The 23,767-nt window shown below is 39.6% G+C and overlaps 2 protein-coding genes and 1 long non-coding RNA gene across 3 annotated transcripts; 1 reads left to right on the top strand and 2 right to left on the bottom strand.

The window, feature by feature from the left end:
* Nucleotides 1-4,381: 4,381 nt before the first annotated feature.
* Nucleotides 4,382-5,305, bottom strand: LOC140293481 (uncharacterized). The gene is made up of 3 exons (XR_011912676.1): nucleotides 5,184-5,305; nucleotides 4,913-5,041; nucleotides 4,382-4,699 (listed from the first exon to the last, which is right to left on the bottom strand). It is a non-coding gene; the product is annotated as an uncharacterized lncRNA (long non-coding RNA).
* Nucleotides 5,306-7,118: 1,813 nt separating this feature from the next.
* On the bottom strand, nucleotides 7,119-12,679 carry LOC140290910 (uncharacterized). Its single transcript, XM_072379379.1, has 6 exons — nucleotides 12,074-12,679; nucleotides 9,813-10,205; nucleotides 9,659-9,700; nucleotides 9,446-9,628; nucleotides 9,320-9,354; nucleotides 7,119-9,233 (listed from the first exon to the last, which is right to left on the bottom strand). Exons 1-6 carry the CDS (start codon nucleotides 12,147-12,149, stop codon nucleotides 8,910-8,912), a joined length of 1,053 nt encoding a protein of 350 aa, XP_072235480.1. The 5' UTR covers nucleotides 12,150-12,679; the 3' UTR covers nucleotides 7,119-8,909.
* A 599-nt stretch (nucleotides 12,680-13,278) lies between these two features.
* LOC140312690 (splicing factor U2AF 35 kDa subunit-like) lies at nucleotides 13,279-23,231 on the top strand. The gene is made up of 8 exons (XM_072390505.1): nucleotides 13,279-13,340; nucleotides 16,856-16,943; nucleotides 17,254-17,320; nucleotides 18,817-18,866; nucleotides 19,305-19,403; nucleotides 19,498-19,631; nucleotides 22,780-22,872; nucleotides 22,954-23,231. The coding sequence occupies exons 1-8, from the start codon at nucleotides 13,297-13,299 to the stop codon at nucleotides 23,060-23,062; spliced, it is 684 nt and encodes a 227-aa protein (XP_072246606.1). The 5' UTR covers nucleotides 13,279-13,296; the 3' UTR covers nucleotides 23,063-23,231.
* The last annotated feature ends 536 nt before the right edge of the window (nucleotides 23,232-23,767 follow it).

The raw sequence follows: 23,767 nt of genomic DNA, 5'->3' as shown, positions 1-23,767 counted from the left end.
TTGGGTTTGTTTTGCAACAACAGGACCTAGACATCTTGCAGTTATTTAGCCCACCATGAACTCCTCTGTATACTGAAGCATCTAGTCAAATGGGAGGCCATCTGTCTGACAGCTAAAGCTTGGCTGAAGCTTGGTTGGGTAAGAAGAACTGAACAAAAATGGACAAATTATGTTGAATTAAAAATAATAAAATTACAAAAGTTGACAGCAGTATTATGGCACAATGTGACACAGTAGAGGAAAAGGAAAGGACAGGTGAGTCTCGACACTAGCCATGGATGAGATGAAGAAGATGTGAGACGATAGACTTGGCTCTTCACCTTTGAAGCTTTGAAAAATTTGTAAAGACTTAGAAGAAGGCAGCGTGCTACGGTGAGAATAGTGAGAACACTAAGCTGTGATTTGGGACGGCTGAAATTAAACTAAAACTTGTATAAATCAATCGAAAATCTGCTTTGCTTGTGTTGTGGTCTTTCTGTGCAAAGGTAAAAGTGTGATGTCATTCAAAAGATAAATATCAATACATCCTATCATTATCAAGGCTGGACATTTGAAAGAAAAAAAGCACAAAAGTGAAAGACATTGTTGTTGCAGGCTGCTAACACTCACTACTCTGTCTCTATTAATCCATACTAATCATAATTTTTATGATAATAATTTCACCAAATGTCGCTCACACTGTGCTTCTCCACATAACGTGTCCATGGGGCGTTTATGAGCGGCGGAGATGCCAATACGTTCAAAGAATGTGCGACATCTAGTGGTCGTTAGAGTAACTGCACGTGAAGAGAAAAATGGCGTCCATGGAGTTATCATTGATTGAAGCTTATTTTTCTGTAGCTTTAACCACGCTTGCTTTCTACCACTAAATGTTTTTATTACTAATAACTAATAAAGTGAATTTATTTTCAAAAGCCAACCAGAAAGTGACAATGTTTGGCCGAATGTGTTTGTTTACGCGTAACCAAGGCAACCACCAAAATGGCGTCAATGCGGGCGAGAGTCTTGTTTTTAAGTATTTTAGATATTACCATAATCGCTTTCTAACTCTAACTAGGTAATATTATTACCTAAATCCAAGTATAATGAGAAAAAAAGTGTTGATGTGTTTTAATGATTTTTGTCTCATTTGACACAAAGTGGGTTGGATGAGAGATGCAAGTTGCATCCACCCACCTCCTTCACATATGAAGACTTTGGAACTTACTAGCTGAAGGACAAGCATTTTTCAAACAAGTCTAATGAGTCTTAGCTACATTCAGGTCATGTTCCTCAGCTGGAGACGTTGGTGATCCTGAACATGGAAGACAGTTGGATCAGAAATTGCTCTTTTAAATGAATGAAATGACAAAAGCATTGACTAAAAGGGACATTGGGTATGAGTACCTTTATTGAAAATGTAACTATTCAGGGTTTAGCGATAATTTGCGTTATGCTAAGCATCGCACCAACGGTGGCTTGGCTTAAGTGTGCGACTTTCTCATTTTATAAAATGAAAAGCTGCTAATGACCCTCACACCTTCCTAGCCAGCTTTGAATGTTCCCTCTCAGGGCTCCTCAGCCAACTAGGATGGGGTCATTAGACACATGGGGCTACATGGGGTTACATGAGTGCCATCGGATTGGATTAATGGCTAAATTACAATAAAATTGAGTTATTCAGTTCATGTAGACACCTTAATCTGACAAAAGATCAGATCGGGTTACCCACGATCGGATTAAGACCACAAGATAACTCAATCCAAATGTACACTGAACATGCACGCAGATGACATTGGATCGGATTTTAAGTCGGATTTTTTCCCGGGATCGTCACCCGGAAGTCGAAGGAGACGATATTACTGTTGTTGTAGCCGCCGTTGGAAAGAAATAAAAAACGTGATGGAGAATGAGCCGTTGTGCATTGCATTTATGCCATAACTATGCTCATCACAAATGTAGAGGGACATAGCTTCATCTTGCTCTTCGTACGCCATCTTTCTCGAATGCCTGAGTTTTGTTGTTGTTGGTGGTGGTGAAGACGTCAAGCGGAAGTGGCTCTATTAGCGATAGTTGAAATGAGTACAGTACTACCTATCGTATTGGGATATGACATGCTTTGTGCCAGTGATTCGATTCATTCACCGCCATATATCCAGATAAGGAGCATAACCTAACTGTAGCTATAATCAAGTTAATCTCATTATGTAGACCCATTGAGGAGGGGTATTTCCAGTGTGATATGAGGTGTATCAGTTGACACATTGGTGTGGGGAGTTAAATCACTGGGAAACCCTCACTCCTCAGGGAAGCGGGGCAGAGTGTTGGTCGACTGTGATGTAACAGGTTTGCGTTGCTTATGGTATTTAAACTGCGTTCCATTTAAAATAAATAAATAAAAGCTGCGTTATATCTTTTTTATTGTTCTTCATGAAGTGATTTTGTACTGGATTTATTTGACAAATTTATCAAATGTAGTTGATATGCTATGCAATGCTTATTTGCATATTTGTTAAATAAAGTCTAAAGTTCCGCTATATTTCTGACTGAATGGTGGGAAGGATTAAAAAAACGCCAATGCACTTCGAGCTCTACTTAAATTCAGCTGTGCTTCATAACTATCACCATGTAGTCACTGTTAGGTTGCATAAACAGCAATAAACTTACACGGACTGCAAAAAGTGCTCTTATTCATGTTACTGCTTCTTCTAAAGCATGAGCAGCTTATCCAAGATTAAAAAATAAAAAATCCCTCAAGCTGCTTTATAAGAACCAAACAACTGCGCATGGATCAAGATTCCAAGGCACATTTCGCCTGATTGTAACTGCAGGTTAATCGTTACAAATGAAACGTGTGAGATGTCATTAAGATTTCCATTCAATTGAAAAGCTATATATGTCTGATGATTGGGGGATTTAGGCAGAGATGGGTTTACACAGCAGGCATGCATAATGGAGACCATATTTTTACACAAAGCAATAACTTGATGTATTACAAGTGATGTGAAATTGATAAAGGCAGCTTTTCTCAAGGTTTTTTGATTGGTTTGTTCCTTTTTTTTTGGAGTCTAGAGATGTTCTCCCTTGTTGACAATGGAGTATATTGTGGTTACTGCGCACTTTGTGCTCCTGCTTCCCTTTTTTGGAATGGTTGTAAGTCATCTGTAAAAGTGTTTCTTTGTACAGTTGTCTGTTTCTCATCATCTCTAATTCTCATAGTTCTTGGTTCCAGGCAAAGTGAGGTACAAACAGGGCCATCAATTGTCAAGACTCAGCCATAGTTTAGTCTCAACTTGCATAAAATGTGTGAATGTACAATACATGTACTTCCAAAGCTCCCTAGTTTTCAGTATAAACCTGTTCATTGATCCATTGATCCATTTTTTTTACTGGCTTTATCCAATTCAGGGGCCTGGAGCCTGTCCCCGCTGCCAGGGGATGAGAGGTGTACACCCTGGACACATTCCCAGTACCTCACAGGGCCGATACAGAAACAAACAACCATGCTCACTCACATTCGCTCCTTGTGTCAATTTCAAATCACTAACTAGCCTGACACGCATGCTTTTGGAGAGAACATGCAAACTGCACACAGAAAGGCCCCACCGAGGTACCAACACGAACCCTGTGGTCTTTGCTACTTTAGCTTGGGAACAGAAAGCTAACCATACTGTTATAACTGCTGTGGTTTGTTCGTCTAACTCATGCAAATTGTAGTGTGCAGGTGCCGAGCTCAGACTGGCCAAAGCTCCAAGACCTCCCAAAAGACTCACTTATCTCCCTCTCCTCCCAACCAGCCGCAGGATAACAACACAGCATAGCTGCACGACTAAACACTGTAGTTTCCTTTTCAAAAACCTAACGTCATTTTCAGCCAAACTTGGCAGCTGGTGGTCTACATGCTCTATGTGAGCATGTAGACATGAGTCTATATACGGGTCTCATCAAGCATAGAGACTATTAACCTTATTCATTTGTTTGCTAACCGAACAAACTAAACTAGTGTTTTTAATTTATTGTTTTTGAGTGGATGACTGAGTGGAATCTGTGTGCGCTGCAGTTTAATGATGAAGTGAGACGTGCATTTATGATTTGTATTTTCCACTGTGAAACCATTTTAGTTGTTATAACATAGGTTCGTGTGACATGTGGTTTAATTCTGCTTCCTGTCACTGCAGTTTCCAATGCACATCACATACTGTTCAACAGAGCACATTATAGCACACAGGTGGGAACACGCACACCGATATAAATGGCCACATTTTAAAGCTGATATTAACACTGGATAGGTATGCCACAAGGAAACAAAAGTCTTAATTATCAGTGAGTCACTCGGTGCGCACTCACTCACCCACTTTCAGTCGCATTTAATCCCCTTTGAAGATTAAACAGTGGCGGTTTACCATATCTTTTATTTTCACTTCTGTGTTATTACGGATTGATTTACAGGAATCACAGAATGAAATGAGGAGTGACACACAACTACACATAGAGGACATTTTAATTTTTGACTCTGATACATTCTGAAGTCAGTAAATTCAATCAGTTATAGCACAGCTCAGCCAATCATGAGAGGAGTGAAAAATGTTATTCTGCGTTATGTCCCAGAACTAAGCAACATAAATGGAGCATAGCAGTTTGACTTAAGTGAAGAAACATAAGGATTACAGATCGTTTTCATAGATGTGGGATGGGGGGTTTGGTAACGTCTTGGATTGTCCTGCAGAAAGCACACAAAGTTAAATATGTTCCTGTTCTCAAAATTATGAAAATGTACACTGTATAACGTACTCGATGTTTGTGATCTGTGGTTGTGTTTTAGTTTTTTAGGGGTTTTTTGGTCTGTTCAGATTAGAAACTTTCATCAGGTGTGAAGTACTGACAGACTCTGAGGAATTTAACAAGTCTGTGTGTAAATATCAAGAAGTCTCACCTTTACAACAGCACTTTAACGTGACAAATATCACCATCACGACAATGAAAAATGCCAGGATTTCAATGATACGGTACATAAAGTGCCAGATAGGGTCCAGAACTGGTGGGCTCACACTGGAGTCTGACACTGGAGTCAACATCAAAGAAACAGTTATGTCAATTCATATAATTATTGTTGTGTTACACTTTTATTTTGATTAAATATAAGCAATGTGATGACTGTGCAACGGCAACAACAAAATGTAATGAGTTGAACTCAGCTTTCTAACCTGATGTCGAATTTGTCTGCTGTTGTATCGACATAGAGCTCAAAGCTGTGACAGTGGGTGGCTCAGCATGACCTGAAAGGTATTTAGATCATTATTACAATTTCATGATATGATAGTTAGGATTTCCGGTGAGTGCAGGCTCAGTTATTTAGCTCTCAGCAAAAAGTCTGCAGGAAAAAAGAAGAGCAAGCTACAGTGTTCTCAAGAGAGAGAGAGCAGGAGAAAACAAGATTTCCATTTGTTGGTTAAATGGATCTTTTTTTATTCATCAACATGACTCTGATAATCTCACCATGATTTGTGAAAAGGGAAGAAACAGCAAAAACATTGTATTGTTATTTAAATGCTCAGCTGCCATGTAATGTGAACTTAGTTTTTTGATTCAGTAAAAAGATATTGAAGAAGTCCCACTCACCATTGATATAGACGTTGATATTATGACTCACGATGCCAACAATCTCGCACCGATACACACCTGCATCACTTTCAAGAATGCTTTGGAAGCTCAAATAGAACATCCCTTCATACTGATTTATTGTTTCCCACTCGACTCTAATGTGGGCATCATTGCTGACATAAAGAAAGCCGGCTCCTTCACTTTTAACCCAGGAAATATTTGGTGGTGAATTGTTGCAGAAAGTAACTGGACACTTAATCCTGAGTTCTTTTCCTAGGAAAGCTTCATACTTTGTGTGGCGGCGAACTTTCATTTCAGGAGAACATTCATAGTCTTCGCCTGCAGAAGTAAAACGAGAACAAACAAAAAATTCCTAAATAAGTCATTGATTAATTCTGGTCTGACACTGCAGAACAGTTTAATCTCATTCCCATTCTTGACAGCTGAACAGTATACTCCGATCTGTGCATAATTTCCATCTGCAGCAGGGAGAAGACCTGACATAAGAGATTACACACGGCAGGACAACTTAGTTTGCTGCAACATGAAGTCGGTCTGGTTCAGACGACTTTTAAAGCGGTGAGGGTTTTCCGTGCTGCAGCTGAGCGCCACTGAATTCAGGTCAGTGGAGTCATCGGTGGTATAAGCACTGTGTGGCTTGGGGTCCTGTGATATTCGGGGCACATTCTTCCAAATTAAAAATGGTAGATTTACAGAACTGAATGCTAGCGTGGATCTTTTGAATGAAATCACATTTTTACCTTTACACAGTAAGACTTCAACACAAGCAAAGCAGATTTTAGATTGATTTTTGCCCTTTTACATTTTTGTATGAGAGCCAATATTAACCAGTGAACACCAGCTACAATATGTTCTAACAATAGTGCAGCTCATGAACTGATCATGAACTAACATGTCCAGGTTGAGATTCAGGCGTGTAGGTTTGAAGGCTGTTTCTGAGCCTTAGGGCATGTCTTTGTGTGCTATTCTGCTGTAGAACAAAGGCAAACTCATATATAAAAAAAAGTATACTTAAAATCTTTTCAGTCTGTAACATTATACAGTACAAAGTGTTATTCGAATCGTACTTCATCACAGAGGCATCGAGACACAAAGACCCATTCAGAAATAGTGGGTGAATTTTAAAACTGCAGTATAGTATATTATAGAATAAAGGTAATAACTTACTATCAGCATCCAGAGTGGGGACCAGCAGCACTAAGATCAGCAGATTAAAAAGGGCTTGACAGTTATAAGGTTTCATGTTTGGCTCAGTGGAAACCATCCACTTCTGTAAAGCCAGTGTCTGTACTCACAGTACTTCATGTGTGGTTTACTTTTACTTCCTGTTTTTGATTACGGGGGTCTTTGGTGGATGTGCAGTTTTGTTATAGTTACCTGTGAGGGCTAAAACACTCGACATGCTCGTCGTTACACAGCCAGCGACAAAACACTCTCCCTCCATGGTAGTAGATTGTTTTACAGGAAAAACAGCAAAAGAAACAGAGAGCTTCATAAAATAACATTTATGGATACAGTTATTTGATTGCACGCAGTGATTTATATTACATTCTAGGTTTTCCAAAGAATTACAATCAATCAAGAGATCATCATCAATCATTAATATAGTCAGAAAATCAGTAAACAGCTGATATTTAGTTACAAGTGTAGTTAGACGTGATGTTTGTCAAGAGTAAGTTCAAGTTATGTTTGTTAATAGCACAATATCACAGTTTTAATCCAAAGATGAGTCCCACAACATTCAAAGCAACAAAAATCCCTCACAGAAACATTAGCTGGTAAGAGATGGTCTTCTCCTCTGTTCAGTATGAACCATCTCCCCAACTCTATTTTAGCGATGAGGCAACAAATACATTCGGTTCAATCTTGGTGCATCTGTGGTTCTTAGCCCATTCATTTCAGCTGAAAATGGGAATCTTCTTTTAACCCTTCGCAAAAATGCTGTTTTTGATTGAACTAAAACGGGACACTGACTTCCTGCAACGGCTGGGACTTGTAAAGTCAGGAGATATTACTCAAACAGGAAAAAAAAAGAAGAAGGAAATTCGTGGGCTCCACTTTCAGTGCATATTAATACACCTTTGGAGCTCTTTTAAGAATGTATGGGTTCAAAACGGTATAAGTTGGGTTAACACAAAATAAAATGCAATGGCCATGTGACTACCAGTGATGGAGTGTATCATCTGTCCAACTGTGTGACTCATGCGTGTGTTTTTAACAATTTTGGAGCAAAACTAGGGCACTGTGGGTGGAAAAGCAACATCTATGAGGCACACCGACAACGCTTGTTTAAAGGGTTCCAATCATTGTTGGATTTTTGCTGGGGGCTACAAAAAAATAGAATATCACTAAATTTATCTTTTAACCTGGTAAAATACTCTATATTGCAGCTGAGCCAATGACTGATATGAGCTGTTGGCAGCTGATGATCTTATGATTTGTATAATCTTTCAAACTGGATCCAGTTCAATTCAAAGCACCAACATTTAAAGTAAAACCTGTTTAAAAAAAGAAAACTTACCACAGTTTTAGGATGCGAACATAAATATTGGAAGCTACTTCGGTGTTGTAGTTTAGGCTTGCTACATGCTAACAGAAAAGAACAACAACTCGTTCCCAAAACCTTTAGCTGGAACAACCACTGATGAAAATCCACACTGATATGTTTAAAAAAAAGGAACAAAATGGATTTGAACTTTTCAGTCAATCAATCCTGCATCACCAAGTTTTAATTTACAGTAGGCTACTTGTGCTTGATTAAACTTCTTCCATGGACTGTGTTGGTACGTAGCTAAAGACTGCCTGATTACTGTATCGTCAGGATTACTTTTATCTCTGGCAGCAGTTTTTTTGACCATCGTATTATACTACATGTAACATAGCTGAAAAGTTCAGCAAAGGTTGCTACAACTGATGGACAGGCAGTATATGAGGCAGCACTGGTGTGGCAACTTAATTAGCTAATAAACATAAGACAAGAACAGTCCAATTTTCTGTTTGGTTTCATTCACAAACCATGTGAAATAAGTGCTTACTCGTTTATAGCCTACTGTCTGCAGATTTGTTGACACAGGTTGTATTTTAAATTTGGTTCAAATGAGTGTTTGTTTCTGAGTTTGAATTATGTTTTGAGTGCACCCATTTCTACTGGAACTTTATGTCTTCGGGGAATATGTTGTGATAAGAGAGAAATGTTTGCAAAAATGTAAAAGAGATTATTTTTTTCTGCACACACAGTTCCTCTGGATGAGGTACTCCAGATTCAAATGTTCATCAGAGGTTGTCTAGTCCATCAGGTTTTTCGGTCTTTATGCCACTCGAATTGCTGCATACTCTGATGTCTCCTCCTCCTGCCTCCATTGCCGAGCAGCAGCCCTCTGTGGCATGTTATGGTTGAGAGCAGCATACACAACAGACTGGCTCTCCTCCACTGACACTGTGTGTCTTTGTCTGTTTCTGTCCTCTTCAGTCTGACCATAAAGCTGAACATTAACTCTTGATGATGTCAACTCATTGGGTTGCCTTGACGGTAGCTTTCTCTTAGTAGACCTTTGAGACGGCGGCACACAGGGGCTTCCTATTGGCGAGGGCTGGAGCGTGGCACGTTGCTCAGCCATGGGGATCGACATGTACTGTAAGAGGTTTTTTTTCATAAGGAATATTGAGGGGATAACAATGGAAGAAAGAGGATTTGAGCTCAAAATAATTTCTTTCTTACCTGATTTTCTGTCTGTGCTTCCTTCTTTGATTTCCCTACAAGACAGAGAATCCAGTAAAATTAATGATTGCTGTTAACATATCAGCTATGCCAAGTATGTTCTGTAGCATAACTTTAGCATCTCACCTTTACACCCTTTCATGGATATGATGGATATAATTATTACTATGATAACAAATGAGGAAATCCCAGCAGCAGAGTAAGCATAGATCCATACATCTTCTGTGAAGGTAGATGCAGATTCTTGGTCTTTTGCTAAAAGATTAACACAATGGGAAATTAATAAAGGCAACAGTGTCTGAAAGGGAAAAAATAACAGTTTCAGGATTTAAATGTTACCTGTTTCATTCTTCATAGAACTATTGGAACTCTCTCCATCACCTGTGAAATAATACAGAGTGAGAGTCTTAAATCATAACGAAACAGAGACAGAAGTGACAGGAACAGTAATTAAACACTGCTGTTGTTGCCAGTTCATTGTTCAGTAACATTTAGAAGTATTGGCTGTGTTGTGTGCTCTTAGTGTTTACATTCAGTATTAAATTACTTAAAAAGTCCCACTCACCACTGATATAGACGTTGATATTATGACCCACCGTGCCAACAATCTCGCACCGATACAGACCTGCATCACTTTCAAGAATGCTTTGGAAGATCAAATAGAAAATCCCTTCATACTGATTTATTGTTTCCCACTCGACTCTAATGTGGGCATCATTGCTGACATTAAGAAAGCCGGCTCCTTCACTTTTAACCCAGTAAACTTTTTGTGGTGAATTGTTGCAGAAAGTAACTGGACACTTAATTCTGAGTTCTTTTCCAAGGAAAGCTTCATATTTTGTGTGGCGGCGAACTTTGATATCAGGAGAACATTCAGAGTCTTCACCTGCAGAAGAAAATTTAAGACAAAAATTCAGAATGAGAAATTAATTCTTGTTTGATGCTACTCAACAGTTTCAATGTATTGTTGTTGATGACAGGTAGAACATTATATTACACAAGCCTTGTAGCTAAGGTTTGTTGTTTAAATAGAAATATTTTCGAAACCAATGGTTGATGAGATTTTGAGCACCAAACGTGGGTTCACAGCAGAATCCTGATATCTGCAAGTGAGTTTGTTAAAGCAACTTCAGAGTGGAAAAGGACATTCATATTCAAAACAATACAGCATCAAAACATGAGTAAAAATGACTGACGGAAGTATAAACAAAAGCATAAAAATTACTTAAACACAAAGAAAAAAATCACTTGGTAACCTTGGTAATTTAAATAAGAACCTGCAGCTGGAGGAACTACAAGGAAACCCCACCTAAAAGTAGAAAGTAGACAGTCTAATGGGGGGAGAAAATAACTCATGTTGAGGATAGAAGTCTATTTACTTTCTACTTCATTTAACGAAAGAATGCTTCTATGCTGCTTATTTTCATAAAGCTTTAAAGCTTGTGCCAACTGTGAGTTTACTACCTTTTTTCCAAATCATTAGTCTACTTAGAGTTATGTAAATAGTGAAATTGTGTTTGTGTGTCCTTCCACAGCCGTAAATGATGTGGACGACACCTCATTTGAAAGACCTTCCATGAAAGGCCTTTTTTTTTTTTATTTCTACCAGGCACACTTTATATGTAGAAAAACAGCACGGCTAAATGTAAGCGTCCAGGTGCTAAACTGACCTGCCTGCTCTCTGGACCCGCCACTCACTAAAAACAATGGGAGCATTGCGACCCAAAAATATAGCAAAGAATGCCCTGAACTGTTGAGCAACTGAAATCAAGCAATAATGGGAAAATATTCACTTTTAAAACTATCGAACTTCCCATACGGAGGTCATTTGCAATTGTATTCCGTTTTTTAACACCTTTGCATTTTTTTTTTTGTTCTTCATTAATTATTTTGATAATAATAACAATATAGAATAACACACATTTTAGTGAGTACTCAACTGTACTCAACTGAGTACTCAAGATGAGTTGTTCTCAGTATTTTGTATTTATTTTTATGATACCATGACCAGTATTTGCGTATTCATTCGTAATCAGTCATTCTTCCTTTCTGTCTCTAAAATGATTAATAAAAAATACAAATTTACACAAATAGATTACAGAAACTGTGGCTTTTCTAATTCAAACCCTGCACAAGAACGGAGGTGGGTGACTGATGAAAGTGATGAGTAAGTAAGAAAAATAAAAGGTTTTTCTGCGTTGATTTCAGACATATTTCTGTCTACTTCAGGCTTGCTTAAAACTTGTTTCCATGAAGCAGCCCACATGCAGAAGAAACACTCTCTTGTTGTGGAAGAAATAAACCAAAAGTAGTGTTTTTAGTATCTGAAAGGCCTTTTCACATTTTCCTTTTGAAGAAGCATTGATGTTGAGAAGTGTACATACATGAGGTTGTGCCTTTATAGTGTGAGCAGAGTCACGTTCGCAATCATCGCGCCTCAATAAGCGATATCTGTTTAGATTTTGACAAAAACCTTTCAACGGTTCAAGTATGGGTTCAGGTTTACAAGAGACTCACGTTCAGTTAAATAACTAAACGCCTGCTTTGTCACTTTTAAAGATTTCAAAGAAGTCAAAATGCTGTGTGTACTCATTACTTCAGAGTTCATGACCTATATAGAAATCGGATGCCTAACCTTCATTTGGGTCATGGTCCCAAAAAACGCTGACTTTTCGGGCAGAATGCCTACAAAGGAAAAGACCGTAATGTTGCACAAATACAGAGACAGCCCAATATTCAAAAATATTTACTTACTGTTGGCGTTTAAGGTGAGAAAGAACACTGCCAATATGGACACATGCAGGGAAATCCAGCAGTAATGAGGCCTCATGATCCAAAAACTCCAAAAACCACCTGTCACCGTCTGGTCGCAGTCAGCTCAAGTGAGAAGTGTCCCTCCAAACACATTGTTCAGTCAAAACAAAAACAGAGAAACGCTGAAATCAAAGCTGCTTAAAACATGCTTCTTCCTCTTTCTGCTGTTGGCTCACAGTCTTCCTACAATACAGCACATCTGCCTCTTCCCTCTTTACAGCAAGGTGATGACTGTTCTGGAGGGGAGCGTCAGTCAGTGGGTGGTCTCACTTCTGCAAATTTTTGCAAGTCCAAGTCAGTGAAATGTCTCAAATCAGGGGGTTCCCATATGATCCCTCCAAAGCAGACATCTGCTCTGAAATCTTCATCTCTCGCACACTGTTTTAATTTCCGAGGCTTGTTTCAGTCTGTGCACCTTGACACCTCCTTCATCACTTCTTGGCAGCATCTGCGGTTCACCTTCTTATAGCTGACTTCCTCTCCCCTCTCCCTTGCTTTCATCTTTACCCTCTGCATCTCCTGCAGACTTATGCGACTTTGTGCAGAGCACTGTGGTGTCATTGGAGGAAATACAACACTCTAAAGAGGAGATAAGGATGCTGCGGCCTCTTTAAAGACTTAAATGGCCAATCTGTTGATGTGTGGTTGCTATAGGGCACCACCATCAGCTTACAGACTGCCTTGTGGCAACAAATCAGCTTCAGGTTTTACTGTTAGAAAAGCTGCTATAATGTGGTTTGGTGAGCTTGACCTAAATTTAGAATAAAGTTGAGACGTTTCCTAATAAAAGTTACATTAACTTTTCAACTAAATCTGTCAATTTAATGTCTGTAGTGCTGTTTTTATCCCTCTGCTCTAGTAGTTTCCCTTAAAAACATCAAACATTACAAGTCCCTATGTAAACTTGAGGTGGTAACGTCCAAGACCAAAATAATTTGCAAATCTACACTTGAGTTTAATTATTGCACCAATAAACAAAATATAATCATAAACATTATGATAAGTATTCGAGCAACGTGTGCATTTTTCTGAAATATTTCCTGGAAAAACAGCGCCGACTTTCGATATATTAGGCTCACTGCAAGTCGTCAATTTCTGACCTCTAGTGCGCATGCGCAACATTTACGTACTGACGTTCCTGAAAACGTAGAGACGGGACGAAAATGGCGGAGTATCTGGCATCCATTTTCGGCACAGAGAAAGACAAGTAAGTTTTATTAAGTATTCATATAAAATGCTACCCAAAACCATGCCTTATATACTGAGTACGTTTGCAGTAATTCTTTTTGTTGCCAAATGGGACTGAGTTTTTTTGCAGTGGCCTTGCTAAATGTCCAACTCAAGCTTACTTAGCATGGGGAAGCTAGCGGTCTGCTAACGCATTGAATGAAACGCGACGCCTTTCTAGCTAACGCCAGGCCGCTGTCTGCAGTTGTTTGTGCCTAAATATTTCAAATTATATTATTCTAAAGCTGTCCTATTTTTTTCGTCTAGCTGCAAACAGTTTGGAGCATACATTGCTAATTATTAAACAGCAAGACAACGTGTTGCCTGGTCAGGTAATGTTGGCAGAGTCGCTGGCGGACTGTTTTGTTCCTTTTCACCGGTGGAGAGCAGCAAAAGGCGTTCTAGACTTCATGGCTTGGGAACTGATCGTAGTTTAACGAGATACACATTGCTTTTTGTTTTATTTTCTATCAGAATAGTGTGATTACTATACTGGGTAGTATCCAGTTTAGCGCTGATAAGTGACATTACATACAGTGGTTAGCCCCAATAATCAGAGTTAAGTCCAACAAAATAAAGTTGTTTTTGTGAAGATCATGCAACATTACGTATATCATAGTTTGAAAAATACATCGGACTCTTTAGTTTATTACTCAGAGGACCTATTGTGTGAATATTGTCATAGTTTTGTCAACTGTTATGACTTTTATCATTAATTTCAACAAAGTCTATAAATGTCAGTCATGATCAATACAGGAATTTAGCGGCCAGTGCAAATTTGATTTTAATTGGGAATCGCTATTATTATTATTATTATTATTATTATTATTATTGGTAGTAGTATAATTAGTCAGTAGTAGTAGTATAGTCAAGTTTTTACATGTGAATTTAGATTGATCAATAAAATTGTTCCATGATAAAATAAAACCATAAATAAAAAAGAGGTGGTAGGGGACAGATTCAGTATTCCCAAAAGTTATATCGTTGAAACTTGACACGGTAAACCTTTGATCAACAAACATTACACATGATGTTTGTGTCCCCGGTCTTGAACTTGCTGACTAAAGTCTCTCTGTCGGTCCCCTTTGCTTTGTACTGAACTAAATAGAGGGTCCGCTCCTTCTCCTGTAGATAAGTGATGACTAGAAGCAAGGGACGATTGTATTTCTTAAAAGGAGTGAAACACTTTTCCAGGCAGAAGGAATCATCACCATAAAATAGCCACGATTTGTCCGAACATGCGAGGTTTATTGCATCATCCAACGTTGAGATTTGTATACCACAGAGAAAAGAGAGTTGCTGTAATCTTATGCTGCGTACAACCTGGAATAAAACGCATCTAACAGATTTTAATGATATTATAAAGTTGTTTGTTTCTTGGATTCAAAAGTTTCTTTGTTTTTTAACCATATGATTCAGGTGGACATTAATGCCACCGTAGCCCCAGAATTTGAATAGGGCATCTGGCATAAGCATAGGCTGATGGGGTTTTCAAATTGACGTGCAGTTGCTGCTGATGCGCACTGGTGTGTAACGGGTGCAGACCCAGCAATTGAGATTGGGAATGTGATAAAGGGGAGCTGAAAGCTCACTGGAACTGACAAAATAACTACAGGACAGAGCACAGCACAATATGAACCATCTTCATTTCAAAATCGTAGAGAGCCAAAACTGAAGAAAAAAATAAAATTGCCTTAAACTCCCAGCTTCACCCTGATGTGTGTATATATGTTTTATTGGTTAGAATAAAAAGGGAGAAAGAATATGTGGCCATATGAAACTAGGTATAATCTTACTGTGGACAACACTATTTGCTGAGTATTTTAAACAAGAATCTTGACCAACTGATGTCTGTCAGGCTCCAATGGAAAGACCATCAGTTAATTAACTTTACTAACAGCTGTTATAACAGTGGTTATGGACTCTGCGTTTGTCATTCTGTGAGCAAATTGCTACTTTAATACATTGTCATAACCATTTATATATTTGTTTTGGTCGAGATGGAACCACTGTAGTTTTCTTCCTGACACCACAGGAATAGAAGTAGAAGAAATCATACAGGAAGGACAATGTACATAAACGCCTGTGACTACACAGTTTAAACATCTCTGTTTAATTTTTAGATGTTTTTTGTTACATTAGCAATAGTTGAATGCTTTTGGGTTTTGCCAGGTTGTACACACAGACCTGCTGGCATACTCTTCCCTGGAGCTCTTCCTGTTTTTCAAAGACCACTCTCACGCCAGATAACCAAAATTGAGTTGTGCAAGACCGGCTAAACTGAAGCCAAAGCTCCCAGAGCGCCAGCCGTTGTGACATCATGAGAGATCATACAGCTGCAGCAAACAACTATTTAGGTGATCGAGTATTCTATTCAATCCATTGATTAATCGCGTAATTAATTAGATGCCCCTAGTGTCATATGAAAGAGCAAAAATAACTATTCAAAAGAGAAAACAGAAAGCTTTCCTAAATGAACCACTTTCATGTTCAAAAAATTCAATGGATTTAACTATAGAGCCAAAACAAAAGCAATTAGTTAATTTAAGTGATGTATTAAAATGGTTAAAAAGGACACGGAGCAAAACCTACTAAAAATCAATAAGTTATTAATTATTATTAAAACAAAGCTATTTGTGTGATTTTCTTTGTACCTGTGAGTGAGAGAAAGGATCTGTGAATACGTGTGTGCGTACATGCTCAAGTAGCTCTTATGGGCAGAGGGAGTGAAGGAAAATACCACACTCTCTACAGAAGTTAAGCTCTATTTGTCCGACACAATAAATGCACGTGGCATTTTTCCTTTTCTTTTGATAAGCGACAGAATTTAATCTCTGTGCAGCTTCAAGCCTCAGCTGATGCATGTTCTTAACTAGTGTCCATTTCAACTAACAAGCCTACAGATTTACTTTGAGATGCTTATATGAAACTTCACCTTATATTTGTATCTCTGAGGGAACTGGATGTGTAAACTGGGTGCTTTTCTTTTGTTTGAAATGGTCCCAAACTTTAGACTTTTTTGCGTAACGCATAATGAAAACATGTTCTGTGGCAATATTAATTAATTAAAACTGTAACCACAGAGCAGAACTTAATTGTGTGGAAAAGCATCAAAGCAGATAACTTGCATAGAGGATTTTATTGTGATCAAGTTATTGCAGCTTTATGATTCAGACTGAAGCTGCATCTCTCACCAGCAGGCACATTTGCACACGGGCAGTAAATGCACTCCATGATTTGCTGCTTCAATCAAATATTGTTGCATTTCTCTGATCTCTCAGAGATATCACTGCGAGATGGAAGGAAAAATCTCCACAACGTCCTTAACTAAAGCTACGGACATTTGCGCTCACAGATGCCACTGCTCCAGAACACGTCTCGGCTCTGTTTTACGTGAACAAAAGCAAACTCTGTGCCACCAGTGTTGCGTCCTGGCAAAACCACTGAAAAAGTTTGTAACGTGTGCATGTGGTAACAATGTCGTTCTGTTTCCAGGGTTAACTGTTCCTTCTATTTTAAAATTGGAGCTTGCAGACATGGAGACCGATGTTCAAGATTGCACAACAAACCAACTTTCAGCCAGGTGAGTTTCTCTCCTCAGAGAGGACTTTGTTGGACGAGACGTTGAACTACAACCTCGCTGTAAATTGATAGCTTCCCTTTAACACATGATTGTGGACTTATTTGTTTGACCTTTGACCTGAGAGCCATAAAGGTTAATGTGCTTCTTCAGAAGTGAGTTCTTCTGCGTACATATAAACATTTGAGATGATTTTCTTTCTTTTTTAAGTAATCCGTGAGAAGAAAAGTGTCTTAAACTAACTTAACAAGAAATAGTGTGAAACTTTACAACTCTCACCTGACCAGACGTCCTGTTTTTGTGCGCTCCGTAGACCATTTTGATTCAGAACATCTACCGCAACCCCCAGAACAGCGCCCAGACAGCCGACGCTTCGCGTTGTAAGTGGGACAATTTTCAGCAACCTTCTTTTATGTTTAAAAGCAGTTGTGTATGGAAACACTTTTGAGGTATTGCTGCGAGGTGGGTTTTGTAATTTTGGTGTTTAAAAAGTGATCACCACAAGGGGGGCAGAGTTTAACCATCCAGGGTGTACGTTTCTATTACTTTTCAAGATTGTCACCTTGTAGCCGTTGGAAGTTTTTGCACCTGATTACGTATTGATTGAAGACAAGTGTTTGATCCTTTAGGAAGGAGCACGTCTTTGACCAGTACAAATCTCTCATTAGTACGAATAAGTACGGTAGTTTTGCGAGGTTGCATTGGAGCAGTGACTTTGCAGAATAACAGTTTGAATTATGTAGCTACATAATGCATGACTTTAAAATGCAATAAAGGGGAAACAAAAGTGTCATTTAAGTCTGTGTTTGATTTTCTTTTTCATTTAGAATCACAGCCGTAACTTTTTTCTTCTTTTTTTTTTTAAACAAAAAAACCCGTACATTTAAATAAAAAAAAAACAAAACAATCAAATCTCTTAAAGTTATCTTTAAAAACGTAAAGGGGTGCATTAAGTTTCTACTCCAATAAATAATCTATATTCTTGTAAATGTGGCTTCATCTGTCGCCTGATTAGCTGGATCTCAGCACAGTTTACCCACAGCAAATTTCTAATCACGTTTTTTTTTTTTTCCTCCCCAGCTCTGTATTCGATTGGATTTTTATCACAGAAGTTTGTTTTGTATTTCAGACTTTGTCTCTCTTGAACATTTACCTACATAACCCTCAAAACTGCCCAGTCTGCTGATGGTTTACACCGTAAGTTCTCCCTTCATCTGCAGGACCCTCCAGCACAAACCGCACTTAAATGATGTTATCACACGCCCCCCCTCCCCCCTAATAAACCTGCTTCAGTGCAGAAGCGTGTCCCTTAGAGACGTCTTACTCAGCACACGATTTCCTGGAATTAGAATAACAGGCCTCCAGCTGTGTTGCTTGCTTTCGCAGCCGAACTTTCTCAAACAACACCTTCTGTTTCACATCCTTCCACTGTGCTGATGTGACCGACTTGAAAGCTCTCATTATTTAACTTTCACATTGAGCATACAGTTTGTGTATTCATTGTGAATCCGCTGACCACAACTTACATAATTCTCCGCCATCTGATAGTCAGGGTTTGTCATGAATTAGCATTTACCCACAAATGTCATCAGAGTCTCTACGTCATGACCTGCAAGTACTCTGTGTGCACAGTTCTACAAACAGTTTTGCAAAGCAGGTCAAACATTGGCAAATTTTATTGAAAAAGAAAAAAAGAGTAAAACACCACGAACCAGGAGAACACGTGCAAGGATCAGCTCTAGTTTTGTCATCTGTAAAACGGGCTGAATTTCAATGAGAAAGGCATCGGATAGTATACAAAATGTCTACAATGTTTACAGACATTAACTGTAACGGCTGTGATCGCCACTGATCGTCTCGTGTTGGCATTTTCCAGGCGCCGTCAGCGATGTGGAAATGCAGGAGCACTACGACGAGTTCTTTGAGGTGAGTGACCTGTTTGTCGCAGATGTTGCACCGCGTGACGTCTCGACCGTGTGAGCTGCCAAAAACGGCAACAGGAGCAGGGTGGCATTTCCCCAAATCTCTCCAGCTTTTCTTAATGCAGAAGTCTTTTGTTGATTTTTTTGGAGCCTAAATTTAAACGGCAGCTGAAACAGTCTGAGCTAAGGGAAAACTTAAAGCTCCAAATCTGGTTTAAATGCAGATTACCATTTTAGATAAAGCTCCAAAAAAATGTCAGTAGCTTGGTATTCATGTGTTGCTGATTAAAATGGAGTCAAACTCACTTGAAATGTAAAAACTTTCGAGTTTCGTCACTTCTGTTAGATTTCACCCTGGATCTGTTGCACTGAGGTAACTGTTTGCAAAGTAAGAACCTGTTTGACAGGTTCGTTGTTATTTTCCTCTTTATTCCCTGATCAGGAGGTGTTCACAGAGATGGAGGAGAAGTACGGGGAAGTGGAAGAGATGAATGTTTGTGATAACTTAGGCGACCATCTTGTCGGCAATGTCTATGTTAAGGTAGGTTACAGATCTCTGTGTTTCAGGGGAGAATGAGCTGAGATAATGGGGTTCGGGTAATTTGACAGCAAACCGAATTTGTCCTTCACTGTAGTTTCGTCGTGAGGAGGATGCAGAGAAAGCAGTTATGGACCTAAACAACCGCTGGTTCAACGGCCAACCCATCCACGCAGAACTCTCCCCCGTCACCGACTTCAGGGAAGCCTGCTGCCGCCAGTATGAAATGGGGTGCGTATCGGCCGCAAAACCAAGGCCGTGTCCCTGTTAGTGAAGCTGAGAAGTGTTAAACAGGTTTAAAACAAGGCTGTGGGTGGGGTGGTATCTTCCCAAGTTGACACGAATAACAACAACATTAAATATTTACATCGCCACCAGTGCAGCATTTTTTTCTGATAATCTTAGAGCCGACTCAGCAAAATCTCACGCGTTCAAAGTTCAAGTTGGAGCAAATGTTTTTATCTGAATTATACCAAGCAAGAAAGCTTTTCAAGCTATTTATCAGCAGCAGCAGCAGCCTTTTATCTTGGACACAAAGGCTGGTTATAGACAGAATAAGAAGAAGAACATTTAGAGAAACATCAGAAATCAGAGGGTAGCTCCGGGAGGTTCAGGTGTCGCAGGAGCGCATCCAGCTTGTGATGGAACATGAAACGCAAACACCAACAGTGTAAATGCAGCATGTAACTTGCATCATCTGGGATTTCTTTACCCAGACTTGTGCAATTTCTTATTAAAAACAAAGCAATAAAGTTAAATGGCATTTTACGTCTGTCTCTGATCCATCGCTGCAGAGGCAGAGGGATTTTCAGATTGCGTTGATTTATTTCTTTTTGCTGCAGCACTGACGAAAGTAAAGACATTTTTGAGTTGCTTTTTACCTTGTGCTGATCATTTTTGTATATTTATCTCAAAGTAACGCTTAAAGTTTTGGCCGTGAATGCTGTGAGTCGAGTAAAAGCGAGTATAATGAGTATTTGGCACCTTGTTGATGTTTCTGGCTTTAGACCAAAGGTCTTTACTTTAGCCAGCTGGGACTGTGCCATTATCGTCTGGACACCTCTCCAGGGACAACGTTGCATCTTTTATCTTGCCTTTATTTCCTCTTCTGAGGCTATAGACATGATTTATGTGCGATAACGAGACACGTGATCACCCTTGTCAGCGTGCACTTCACTGTTACAACTAGGTCATAACACCACTCATTAACACTTAGTTTCCACAGCAACTGTCCCCACTTTATTACCTGCAATGCCTGCTCAGTAAGGGTGTGTGAAGAATTTTATGTCCTGTGCTTTGGGAAAACTTCTGGTTTTAGTTGAGCGGTTTCATATCGTGTCTTGTCTTGTACAAGTTGAACGTTGGAGGATTGAAACCGCTGTAATCCAAAGTGTTACAAGCTTGTCAATTCAACAGTCTGTGACACTTATGTTTCTCTGGGATTACATAAGTTGTTCTTTTTGTTCTTTGACTGCCTTTAGGCTGTTGTTCCGACTCTAATTTAAACCAGACACTTGCTTCGTGAGCCTCTCCCAACTTCCTGTCTTCGGGGTTTGTACGGTCATGGAAAAACCTGGAAAAGTTATTGAAAAATAAAATCCTCTATAAAGTTTTGGAAAAAGTCATTGAAATATTGCGTGGATAATATTAAGAATGTGTAAAATAGGTCTATTAAAAATAAAAAAAAATAGTGTAACGTTTGATTAAAATTGAAATTCACCCGGAAGTGCGGCATATCGGTGCATTTCACGCTCAGCTTCTGAACTTCTGCGACAAAATGACTGAAATGATAGAACTGCCAAGATGACGGGGAAGGAGAAGTTTCAACTGTGGCTACAGAAAGACTCGGGCAAAATGCCGAATGTCCTTCGATGTGAGCGGCGGCCTGGCTGAGCCACATGAAAGGAAAAAAACTCACGACAGCCTCAGATCGCTGCAGAAGCTCAGCCAGCCAGCAAGTTTTAATCAGCACAGACAACCGCTGCTGTGGTGGCGGCACCGCCAATTGTCGCTGCTGCAGCAGCTGCAACAAGGCAAACACACCTGGAACAACACAAGTTCTCAAAGCCAGACAGTCGGGTTGCGAGGAAATTTGCATGTGGAGAGAGGAAGTTCAGCTATGTGTGCACACTGGGTAGTGTAGTGGTAAGATTGCCACCTTTCATGTAGGGTCCTTAGGCAAGACCCCCTTACCCTACCTGTGAGTCGCTTTGGATAAAAATGCATAAACATAACAGACCTGATGCTGAAGGATGGGTTGCAACAAACAGCATCTGTTGTGTTATTTGACGAAAGTCTTAACAAACATTTGTAGTCAAAACAAATGGACAATGTTGCACTGTGGGATGGACCAGAGGTCAAAACTAAATACATTGGCTCTGAATATTTGGGACACTCATCAGTGGTCCGACTGAACTGCGTTAAAGGCTAAAAGGAGAAAGAAAATGGAGACGGGGACGAGGAAAAAATGGGCTTTGGAAAATAAATGGGGGGAGAAATGCAAACAAAGATTCTTGAACTATGAAGCCAGTGATTTATTTTGGGGGGAAAAAAAGGTAAATGACAACATGCAAATAAATGAAATGATTAAATCAAACTGAAAATTGGAAAAGTTAAAATGGCAAATTTGTATTGACACAGTTGAATTTATAACATTGGAAGTCGAAGCAGAAATCTTAGTTTATTTAGTTGATTATTGGACCAATAATTTTTTGTCTGTTTTAGAGATAAATACACATGCGTATTGAATTTGGCTTATGGAAGCTGCAGCCCTCCATACACAGCAGGGTGCCGAGTCGGGAATAAAGTCTGCCGGCAGCTAATCGGGCCGTGACAAAGCTTCACTGTTCACTCTTAAGTTGAGGCTGGATTACCAATGGAGTAGAGAGCGCAGCTGGCCTGAATCTGCCTCATTTGAAGAGGTTTGAAAGCTCGATTTAACTAAAACCTTGCAAGGATATACCTGTAAAGCACAGAATAAACTGATGTAAGAGTACACGGGGGCTGCAAGCACTGAGCACAAAGGAGGTAGATGTGGAGTGCAGTGATGACGCCTCACTGAGCTGTACTCGGATTGTCCTTCGAGTCACTGAAACTGCTACATTTTCATTCCAAACAAAGATAAGCTTTGTCCTCCACAGTGGGAGGAACTTTGCGATCGTTCAGTTTACGAGCCTTTCAGTGATTTTCCATTGGATCCCGAGTTGTTTATCCTGCCAGTGGTTGGACTCCCTCAGTGTGGAACAAGATAGAGATTAGGTGTTCAGCTTGGTTGGCTGGCATGTTCCTCAGCTTGTGTAACAAGTGTCAACTTTTTGTGGCATATCTCTATCTCATGCAAGGCCAGCAGTTTCACCCTTCTTGTATCATTTTCCTGCAGAGAGTGCACCCGAGGTGGCTTCTGCAACTTCATGCACCTTAAACCAATATCACGGGAACTTCGAAGGGAGCTGTACGGCCGCCGCAGGAAAAGGTACAGAAGGCCTTAAGGGCGGAAAGTGGAAGCTTGAGTGCCTTTCAGTTTGCAAACTAATCTCTTCTTCTCTCCCGTAAGGCACCGCTCTCGCTCGCGCTCCAGGGAACGACGCTCGCGCTCCAGGGATCGAAAACGGGACCGCGAAAGGCGGCGGTCGAGGGACAGAGAGCGCTCTGGAAGATTCTGAAAAAGCCAAGACTGACCCACCAAATCCCTCCCCTCCTAACCCCAGCAGTGATGACAGTTATTTCCTTTTCCCTTTTTTGTTTGTGAATTGTTAAGTGTTCTTTTCTTTTATTCCCTTTTTTTAAGACAAGTTTGTTTCGCTTTCTCAATAAAACAGATTTGTAACGGCACCGGCACAACTTGCTCTCACATCATTACAACATCTATTTATACAGAAACCTTTAATAGAACGAGAGTTGGTTGCTGTGTGAGTCTTCTCGGAAAGAAATCGTAACAATTCAAGGAAGCCGAGAATTGTTTCCCAAGCATTAATTCTTTGTTTTCTCTAAGTGCTTCTTAAATATATGAAGTAGATCAATAACTAGTTGTCAGATAGATTCTGACCTTTTTGTTTGAAATTAATCGTGACTAAGCTACTTTTTAAAACCAATGTGCCCAAAAACATCTGCACACTATTTTTTAATGTGCACATAATGTGAGACTTGATATCTATGCGGGTTTAAGAGTGAGCTGATTTAACTCCTGTATGGAAGCTCAGCTGTTGAAAACTCTGAGCGAAAATCGATATTCCCATTTGGATCCAGAACAAATTACTGGGCAGCTTTACCAGTTAAGAGGCTCGGGGCCTTCTCATCTTATCCTAGACACAGAATACCCTTTACCCCCCCCCCCCCCCCCCCCCCCCCCCCTCAATGAAGTGATGTGA

This window comes from Leuresthes tenuis, unplaced genomic scaffold, assembly GCF_036924035.1.
Source record: "Leuresthes tenuis unplaced genomic scaffold, fLeuTen1.0.hap1 SCAF_1, whole genome shotgun sequence".
NCBI classification, from domain to species: Eukaryota; Metazoa; Chordata; class Actinopteri; order Atheriniformes; family Atherinopsidae; genus Leuresthes; species Leuresthes tenuis.
The sequence above is the reverse complement of the archived record's forward strand: the minus strand, read 5'-3'. Positions and strand labels throughout refer to the sequence as shown.